At 47.3% G+C, this 10,473-nt stretch overlaps 1 protein-coding gene across 1 annotated transcript; it reads left to right on the top strand.

Moving 5' to 3' along the window:
• Positions 1 to 2,064: 2,064 nt before the first annotated feature.
• Positions 2,065 to 10,335, top strand: B3gat3 (beta-1,3-glucuronyltransferase 3). The gene is made up of 5 exons (XM_057778854.1): positions 2,065 to 2,323; positions 4,147 to 4,321; positions 8,693 to 9,053; positions 9,230 to 9,520; positions 9,831 to 10,335. Exons 1-5 carry the CDS (start codon positions 2,242 to 2,244, stop codon positions 9,927 to 9,929), a joined length of 1,008 nt encoding a protein of 335 aa, XP_057634837.1. The 5' UTR covers positions 2,065 to 2,241; the 3' UTR covers positions 9,930 to 10,335.
• The last annotated feature ends 138 nt before the right edge of the window (positions 10,336 to 10,473 follow it).

Genomic DNA, 10,473 nt, shown 5'->3' with positions numbered 1-10,473 from the left:
AGGGTTTCTCTGTGGTTTTGGAGTCTGTCCTGGAACTAGCTCTTGTAGACCAGGCTGGTCTCGAACTCACAGAGATCCGCCTGCCTCTGCCTCCCGAGTGCTGGGATTAAAGGCGTGCGCCACCACCGCCCGGCGTTTTTTTTTTTTGTTTGTTTGTTTGTTTGCTTTGCTTTTCATTTATTTTTGTTGTGGATGTTTTGTTTTTTGAGACAAGGTTTCTCTGTAGCTTTGGAGCCTATCCTGGAACTCACTTGATAGACCAGGCTGGCCTCAACTCACGGAAATCCGCCTGTCTGCCTCCCAAGTGCTGAGATTAAAGGTATGTGCTATGACTGCCCAGCTGCTAATAGCACTTTTAAAATTTTTTGGTTTTGCCTTTTTTGTTTTGTTTTTATGAGAGAGGATTTGTCTGTAATATTTATTGTTGGCTGTCCTGGAACTTACTTTGTAGACCAGGCTGACCTGGAACTCAGATCTACCTGCCTCTGCTTCGCAAATACTGGGATTAAAGATGTGTGCCACCATGCTCAATTTAAGACAGGATTTTTATATTGTACCCCACTGGCTTTGAGCACCTGATCCTTTTTTCCCTAGTCTCCCAAATGCTGGGATTATAGATAAATATCACTACACTTAGCTTTTAAAAACTGGTTTGCATTGCTGGGGATTAGACCTACAGAAAATGCTGTACCAGCATTTAAAATATTCTCCCATTGTTAGTTGAACTTGCTAGGAAGGAGCTTCTACTCATCTGTTCTGTAGACTGGTAGAAAGATTGTCTGAGTCAGGAGTTCAAGACCATACTAGATAACAGACCCTTTTGATGGTGGGGGGGGGCGAGGAGCAGCTGTGCAGGCAGGTGGCAGTTCAAGTCCTAAGACTACTATGCATGTTGGAAGAAGCTATTCTGGGCTATGCCTCTTAAAACTCTGGGTTTTCTTTGGACCACCAGCTCAAAAAATGACATGAGCTTCACTCTGTAGCCCTAGCTGTCCTAGAACTCGCTCTGTAGACTCAGAGATCAACCTTCCTCTGCCTCACAAGTGGTGGAATTAAAGTGTGCACCACTACTGTCCAGCCCTAAGTAGTTCTTAGTATTTTTTAATCATATTCCTTTATGTGGATTGGTTACCTTTGTTCTGTATTCCCCATCTTGTTTCCTTTGCTGCTGGCTGGAGATTCCTCCTTCCTCCCAGAGCAGTAGGTGACTGTAGCTAAATGAAAGGATTTTGAATGTTTTCATCATAATGATGTAACATTGAGAAAATGTTTATTGATATGAACATCAACTTTTGTGTTTTCTTTAATTACATATTGAAACAATAATACAAATCAGTTTATCTATGCGGGAAGTTTCCAGGTAGCCTAGGCTGACCCTGAATTCTCCACCTTAATATGTAATGGAGGAGCTTGCCTCCACCTTCCATGGTGTGCTGGGATTGCAGACAAGCACCACTTTCCCAGGTTCATGTTGGTGGTGTAAACAAGTGCATACTAGACAAGCGCTTTTACAAACTGAGCTACTTCCTCGACTAAATATGTAAATGAGATGTTAGTAAATAAAGTCACGCATTGCTCTAGTGACAGTTTATAAACTTGGTATCCTTTTACCTCAGGAAACAGATTTACATTACGATTCATAACAGTAGCAAAATTATGTTTATGAAGTAGCAAGGAAAATAATTTTATGGTTGGGGAGTCGCCACAACATGAGGACTCTATTAAAGGGTTACAGCATTAGGAAGAACCACTGAAACAGACCCAACTGAAGTGGACTGGCACCTGGCAGGCCATAGATTTCATTCATTGGTTGAATGAGTATTGAATGGCTGTTTCTTTGGACAGCCAGCGCTGGTGCAGAGGCTGAAGAATGAATGGATGACTAAAACCTCGGGAAGGGGCGGGACTTGTTCTCAATTCCTAGCTCCACGTTGAGCAAGGTCCCACGTGCTCCCACCAAGGTTCTGACTGCCGGTCGTGAACGCCAGACACAGCGGACATGGCGTCATCACCCTGGTTGGCCTACCAGGAGGAGGGACCGGAAATTACCTTGGGGAAGGGCACCACTGGCCGGAAGTGGCCCCGTGTGGCTCTCGGAGACCCAGGTTCTCGAGAACTACTACAAGGGGGTGCGGGGAAGGCGGGGCTCGGGGCTGGGCGGGGCCCGCGGGAGGGCCGAGGGGCGGGCGGACCTGTCCCTGCCGGTCCCCGGCGGACCCCGCCTGCCCCGGCGGCGCGGCCATGAAGCTGAAGCTGAAGAACGTGTTTCTTGCCTACTTCCTGGTGTCGATCGCTGGCCTCCTCTACGCGCTGGTTCAGCTCGGTGAGCGGGGCGGGGCGGGGTGCGGAGGGCCGGCCCTAGGCGCAGGGGACGAGCCCCGCAGACGGCTGCTTCCCGCTCGACCCTCGGGACAGCTCTCGGTGGCCCCATGTCTAGAACTCCGTGGTCTGCAGCTCCACGAATGCCAGCCAGGCCAGGAATGACCCCGCCGCCGCCTCCGCTGCCGCCGCGCAACCCATTTCTCACCCCTCCCCTCCCTGACAGGTTTTTGAGAATCCTATGTTCGTTCTCCCCTCAAGCTCTTTGCCCCCCCCCTCCGCCATCTATTTCTCATTCTTAAGGTTTTAGGCCAGATGTCACCGCAGAGAGGACTTCCCTGACCACCTTAGCTCAAGGAACCCTTCTTAGTCCCGATTCCTTTTTAATATTTTATTTTCTAAGTGGCCCATATCGCAATTTGTAATGACTTTATTAGTGTCTGCTTCTTTCACCAGAGTGATAGCTCCGAGAGAGTAGGGCCCTTTTTTCCCCTCTTTGCTTTATCTTAAAGCAGGGTTTCCCAAGAGTATTCAATAAATGTTTATCCAGTGATGGAATCAGTGAATTTACTGACAAGTCAGTGGTCACAGACCATGGAGCAGATTGAATCCAGCCTTTTATTCAGAAATTCGGGTAAACGCTTCTCAGGTATTGCCATTACGTGAGTGTCGAGTGGCTCAGACTTTGCTATTCCTTATTAGTCTAGAAAGTAACATTAGGATCATAGGTAGGAAGGATAGGAAGGCTGGCAGATAACCAGCTCGAGTTAAAATAGCAGGGCTGAGGGTGCAGCGATAGAGCACAAGCAAGTTTGAGGCCCTGGAGTGAAGCCTCAGCAAAGAAAAAAGTGACAGATGGAATTGATTAATAATGAGAGTTGAACCAGGCGGTAGTGGCACATGCCTTTAATCCCAGCGGTGAGTTCAAGTCCAGCCTGGTCTACAGAGCTAGTTCCAGGACAGCCAAGACTACACAATAATAACAAGAAAAAAGTGTTGAATATAGTGGCCCAACATTTGGAAAACAAGCCAGTGGGTTAAGGGTTTGAGGCCAGCTTGGGGCCATATAGCAAGACCTTGGGGCTGGAGAGATGGCTCAGTGGTTAAGAGCATTGCCTGCTCTGCCAAAGGTCCTGAGTTCAATTCCCAGCAACCACATGGTGGCTCACAGCCATCTGTAATGAGGTCTGGTGCCCTCTTCTGGCCTGCAGGCATATAGCAAGACCTTGTCTTAAAATGACAACGGTAGTCCTGGAGAGATGGCTCAAACGTTAAGAGCACTGAGTGGTCTTCCCGAGGTCATGAGTTCAATTCCCAGAAACCACATGGTGGCTCACAACCATCTATAATGAGCTCTGTACCCTCTTCTGGTGTGCGGGCATACATGTAAACAGAACACTATATACTAAAATAAAATCTTAAGAAAGAAAATGGACTTGGAATTAAAAAAAACAACAACAAGACAACAATAAAAGAAAGATAAAGCGTGCCTGCTAGTTGAAAGAGTGACCTGCCTACCACCATGCTTTTTTTTTAAAAAAGTATTGGCTAGCCGGGCGGTGGTGGCGCACGCCTTTAATCCCAGCACTTGGGAGGCAGAGGCAGGCGGATCTCTGTGAGTTCGAGACCAGCCTGGTCTACAGAGCTAGTTCCAGGACAGGCTCCAAAGCTACAGAGAAACCCTGTCTCGAAAAACCAAAAAAAAAAAAAAAAAAAAAAGTATTGGCTAGGAGTTAAAAGGATTTTGACTCTGGGTTGCTGAACTACTTACTGTCTTGTGGTTCTCTGCCCCAATTCCCATTCCCTGTTGGTGAATCTTGGGACCAGGCCAGCCATGTGACTGCCTCTCTCCACTGCGAGCGGCAGCTGAGCAGCTTCGACAGAAGGACCTGAGGATTTCCCAGTTGCAAGCTGATCTCCGCCGCCCACCCCCTGTCCCAGCCCAGCCCCCTGAACCTGAGGCTCTACCTACTATTTATGTCATTACCCCCACCTATGCCAGGTATGGCTTTGGTACATCCTAAAGGTCTGCATTTACCAAAAAGATGGGCTAATGATGAATTTAAACTAGGATAATCCTTAGACTAGAGTTTGCAAAATGGCAAGATAAATGATCTATCTTTAATAAGGTTTGTGGGAAAGTTTTTTTTTTTTCCCTATAAAAATAGACAAGCTGGGCGGTGGTGGCACACACCTTTAATCCCAGCACGGGAGGCAGAGGCAGCAGATCTCTGTGAGTTTGAGGCCAGCCTAGTCTACAGAGCGAGTTCCAGGACTTTGGCTACAAAACTACTAGGAAACCCTGTCTCAAAAAACAAACAAACAAAAAAAAATAGGCAAAATGATAATAGGAAATAGATTGTTTTACTGAGTTACTGCTAAACTTTTCTTTCCTCCCCTGAGTCAGGGTTTCTCCTTGTAGCCCTAGCTATTCTGGAACTAGCTCTGTAGACCAGGCTGGTCTTGAACTCATAAAGATCTACCTGTCTCTGTCTCCTGGGGAGTACTGGGATCAAAGGTGTGTGCCAGCCGGGTGGTGGTGGCGCACGCCTTTAATCCCAGCACTCGGGAGGCAGAGGCAGGAGGATCTCTGTGAGTTTGAGTCCAGCCTGGTGTACAAAAGCTAGTTCCAGGACAGGCTCCAAAACCACAGAGAAACCCTGTCTCGAAAAACCAAAAAAAAAAAAAAAAAAAAAGGTGTGTGCCACCACTGCTCTGAGTTTTAAAATAGGACACTATAAAGTTTGAAAGAAAATTTGAGCTCAACAATGACTTAATTTCTTTTTTTTTTTTTTAAAAGATTTATTTATTATGTATACAGCATTCTGCCTCCATGTATGCCCACATGCCAGAAGAGGGCTCCAGATATCATTACAGATGGTTGTGAGCCACCATGTGGTTGCTGGGAATTGAACTAAGGACCTTTGGAAGAGCAGCCAGTGCTCTTAACCACTGAGCCATCTCTCCAGCTCCATGAATTAATTTCTTTTAGTAAATTCTTGGCTAGAAAGTTCTAACACTTTGATTAGATCCAGGTGTGGTAGTTGACATCCGTGATCCCAGCACTTGGGAGTCTGATGACTACTGGTTTGTATCCATCCTGAGTTACAGAGTAAGACTCTGTTTCAGAACAAACAAGCAGACAAACAAAAAACACCCAACGACAAGAACAAAAAAGTAAAAATACCTGTGTAGAAAACCAGGGCTGCTGGTTGTGGTGGTGCATGCTGGTAGGATTTGCTGACGGAGGCAGAGGCAGGAGGATCACGAGTTTGAGGCCAGCCTGGGCTACACATTAAAAAAAGAAAAGAAGAAGAAAAAAAAAAAAAACAGGGCTAAGCTTAGCTTTTCCTAGGCCCTGACAGTGATCCCCAGCAAGGGCTTGTGGAAAGGGACAGGGTAGTCTACCAGCTTTTAGAAATGGTTTTGGGCAGGATCCTGTTACTTGCATTATGCTTCGTTTTTTATTTTTTAACCAGGGAGACTGCACTAGATGTTTGACTTTTTTTTTTTTTTTAAGTCAAAACCTTGTTTTAGTACTGAGAAGGCCAATTTAGGAGTGTAGTTTGGGACCTGCAGCCACAAAGTCCTGTTAGCGTTAGCATACCTTCCTGGACCCAGGTGACTAAACCACTTAGGCAACTGTAGACACTGTCACTCGTACACTTACACAAACCACCAACTCCCAGAGCAGTGAACTGATGAGGAGGAAACCCAGAAGAGGCAAACCACATATTCCAGTTCTTTCTTTCAGGTTGGACATTCAAAATTAACCAAATAGGGGCTGGAGAGAGGGCTTAGCAGTTAAGAGCATTGGCTGTACTTTGAGAGGTCCTTGGTTCAATTCCCAGCAACCACATGGTGACTTACAACCATCTGTAATGAGATCTGGTGCCCTCTTCTGGCCTGCAAGCATACATGCAGGCAGAACACTGTATATGTAATAAATAATCGGTGATACTTCCAGGCCAGTCAGGGCTCCACAAGGAGATCATGTCTCAAAATGAACAAACAAGTTTCTCATCTGGAGGAAAATGACCAGGACTTTCTTTTTTCTTTTTCTTTTCTTTCTTTTATTTATTTATTTATTTTTTGTTTTGTTTTCGATTGCTTTGTTTTTTGAGACAAGGGTTTCTCTGTGCAGTCCTGGCTGTCCTGGAACTCACTCTGTAGTCCAGGCTGGCCTCAAACTCACAGAGATCCACCTGCCTCTGCCTCCCAAGTGTTGCCACAACCACCCAGTCCTTTAATTTTTTGAGACAATGTTTCACTGTGTAGCTATGGCTGACCTGGAACTTGCTATGTAGACCAGGCTGGCCTTGAACACCTGTGTCTTTGCCTTCCAAGATTTAATTGGTTAAAATAGATTAGAATTTGTTATCTTGTTTACTTACTTGCTTTTTATTTTATGAATTTATGTTCCTGCCTGAGTGCAGGTTTGTGCACTGAGAGTGCAGATGCCACAGAGGCCATAAGAGGGTGGCAGGTCCCCTGGAACTGGGTTACAGGTGGTTGTGAGATGATGTGGGTATTGGGACTCAAACACTGGTCCTCTGTAAGGTCATCAAGTTCTCTTAACTGTTTCTCTGACTCTATTTTTTCTTTCCTTTTTTAAATTTTGAGATAGGGTTTCACATTGACTTGCCTGTAGCTTACTGTATAGACCAGGCAGGTCTATATTCACAGAGATCTGCCTGCTTCTGCCCCCTGAATGCTAGGACTAAAGGTCCTAACTTGTTTTTCTTTTCTTTTTTTCTTTTTCTTTTTTCTTTTTTTTTTTTTTTTGAGACAGGGTTTCTCTGTGGTTTTGGAGCCTGTCCTGGAACTAGCTCTTGTAGACCAGGCTGGTCTCGAACTCACAGAGATCCGCCTGCCTCTACCTCCCGAGTGCTGGGATTAAAGGCGTGCGCCACCACCTCCCGGCCCCTAACTTGTTTTTCTAAAATATATCTTTGTCTAGGAGGTATAACATGGTGGCTAAGTTCTTGCTTAGCATATGCAAGGCCTTGGGTTCAATACCTAATATTGAAACAAACAAACAAACAAATAAATAATATTGTTGCTAGGGATGATAGCATACTTGTAATTTCAGATTCAAACAGAGCCAGGAAAGTTGTTGAATTTGATGCTAGCCTGGGCTAAAGTGTGAGACTTTATCTCAAAAGCCAAAATATTTATAAAACTTATCAAAGCATTCACCTAATTTTATTTTATTTTTATTATTTAGTTACTGGTGATTGAACCATGTACAGGCTAGGCAAATATATTACCACTGAGATGCATTTCCAGCCCTTATCCATCTTATTTATTTTTTTGAGACAGGGTCTCTCTATATAGTCCTGGCTGTCCTGCAACTTGATATGTAGACCAGGCTAGCCTCAAACTTCAAAGAGATCTGCCTGCCTCTACCACCAAGTGCTGGGATTAAAGGTATCCATCACTCTGCCCCTCGTTTCTTTCCTTTATTTGTTTATTTATTTATTTTGTTTCTTCAAGACAAGGTTTCTCTGTGTATCCTTGGCTTTCTTAGAACTCTCTGTAGATCAGGCTGGCTTAAAACTCACAGAGATCCATCTGCCTCTGCCTCCCCAAGTGCTGGGATTAAAAGTGTGCACTACCACTGCCCAGCTTATGCCCATCTTCTTAAACCACTTTTCCTTCTGAGTAAATTTGATGCATAGATTAAACCATTTCCCAGCACATTTCACTTGATAAAACAGCATGCAGGATATGGTATCCCATAAGGGAGGCAGAGATAGGAGGAGCAGGAGTGTAAGGCCATCCTCACCAGCTTGGGGAGTTTGGGGCCTTAACAACACATGACTCTGTATTGAAGCCGTGCAATGGTGGCGCATGCCTTTAATCCCAGCACTCGGGAGGCAGAGGCAGGTGGATCTCTGTGAGTTTGAGACCAGCCTGGTCTACAGAGCTAGTTCCAGGACAGACTCCAAAGCCACAGAGAAACCTGTCTTGAAAAAAAAAAAAAAGACTCTGTATTGAAAACTAGAACAAAATACAAAATTATTCAGACCCAGATCCATCTGATTCAAAATCGTGTGCCCTATAGTCTTGGCCCAGTCTGAGTCCTGAGGTTGAAGTGGGTAATGACCTGGTCTGGAAAGGCAGGGCAGGTGAACATCTGCATGAAATTGACACTTAAGGTAGAGGGAGGCAATGTGGCAGTGTCCTGATGCTCGTGTGAATACCCGAAGCCCTGGGTTCTGTCCTAAATAACACGTGCCCACATGCTGAGCTTGGGCACTGGTGGAGAAAAAGCCAGGAGAGATGCTAACTGGCCAGGAGCAGCTGTCATCCTAAGTGCTGTGGGCCAAGGCTGCCTGGCCCCTTCCTTCCTGCATCTCTCCCCCTGCAGGTTGGTACAGAAGGCAGAGCTGGTTCGGCTGTCGCAGACCCTGAGCCTGGTGCCCCGTGTACACTGGGTGCTGGTGGAGGATGCTGAGAGCCCTACCCCGCTGGTCTCGGGGCTGCTGGCTGCCTCTGGTCTCCTCTTCACACACCTGGCTGTCCCAACCCCCAAGGCTCAGCGACTTAGGGAAGGTGAGCCAGGATGGGTTCGGCCCCGAGGAGTAGAACAGCGCAACAAGGCCCTGGACTGGCTCCGAGGCAGAGGGGGTGCTGTTGGTGGGGAGAAAGACCCACCACCACCAGGGACCCAGGGAGTCGTGTATTTTGCTGACGATGACAACACCTACAGCCGGGAGCTCTTTAAGGAGGTGAGCCCTGGGATGAAGGTGGGAAAAGAGGCCAGCTAGCATCAGCTTCCTTCTTGCTAATGAGTGTGGATGTAGGCTGCTGGGTGAGGGTGGGGAGCAGTAGGGAGAGGTATCAGTGAACAAAGTGGTTCTTTCCCCTGGGCCACAGCTCTCTTTTTTTCTCTCATCTCTATTAGATGCGTTGGACTCGTGGTGTTTCAGTGTGGCCTGTGGGGCTGGTGGGCGGCCTGCGATTTGAGGGTCCTCAGGTACAGGATGGCCGGGTTGTGGGTTTCCATACAGCATGGGAACCCACCAGGCCCTTTCCCCTGGACATGGCGGGCTTTGCTGTTGCCCTGCCCTTGCTGGTGGCTAAGCCCAATGCCCAGTTTGATGCTACTGCACCCCGGGGCTACCTGGAGAGTAGTCTCCTGAGCCATCTCGTGGATCCCAAGGACCTGGAGCCACGGGCTGCCAACTGTACTCAGGTAAGAGGGTGGAGAAGTGGAATTGGTGTTTGAACCAGGATCTCTGGTCTCATCAGCTTTCACTCTGTTGAAAAGACTACTGAGAGTCAGGGAAGGCTCCTGCCACTTCATCTTACAGATTCTGTGAACCCTTGTGTTTATCAGGGACATGAACAACCCCATTTTAGAGGCCGTAAAGTTCCTCCACCCCCATACTTCATAGATTATATACCAACTCTGAATGCAGAAGAAGGGCTGGTGAGATCTGTTCTAGAGCACACACCTCAGGGCCCTGGGCATGGCTGGTCCTGACCCTACCCTTCCTTCACAGGTACTAGTATGGCACACACGGACAGAGAAACCTAAGATGAAGCAGGAGGAGCAGCTGCAGCGGCAGGGCCAGGGCTCAGACCCAGCCATTGAGGTGTGATGGCAGCTTCATCCTGACTTCTACCTTATTTTAGGCACATACCTTGTGGGACTGGGCTCCAGGCCAATCCAGGATGTGGTTTTTTTTTTTTTTTAAAAAAAGACCTGACCCCTCAGAAGCAGAGGCAGCCCCTCCAACCACAGGGTGTGGCCCAGCTGCTTTCCTCCCTTCCCCCAGCCTGCCATGTGGCACTGCCTACAGGCTAGGGACAAGCAGCTGTTGTATTGAGCCAGGTCAGCCCCATCTGGGGTGGAGCAGGACAGATGGACTCAGGAGGGAGGGTGGCTAAGGGAACTGGGTAACTTATTGGGGACAAGCATGCACTGGGGGGCTAGAGGAGCTGGGCTGGACCCTCCCCACCTGAGCATGCGGATCCCCTTCCTACCTCTAGAATAAAGAATCTCAACCTGGAGGGCCTCGTGTGTCTCTTCATTGGCAAAGCTCCTTGCTGCGCTCTAATCCCAAGAGATAGCGACAGCTTATTCCTACACAGGCCGATTCCTCCTCTGCACAGACATCAATCCTTCAGGCCCCATCCCCTAGA

Source organism: Chionomys nivalis, chromosome 8 (genome assembly GCF_950005125.1).
Source record: "Chionomys nivalis chromosome 8, mChiNiv1.1, whole genome shotgun sequence".
In the NCBI taxonomy this organism is placed as follows: Eukaryota; Metazoa; Chordata; class Mammalia; order Rodentia; family Cricetidae; genus Chionomys; species Chionomys nivalis.
The sequence above is the reverse complement of the archived record's forward strand: the minus strand, read 5'-3'. Positions and strand labels throughout refer to the sequence as shown.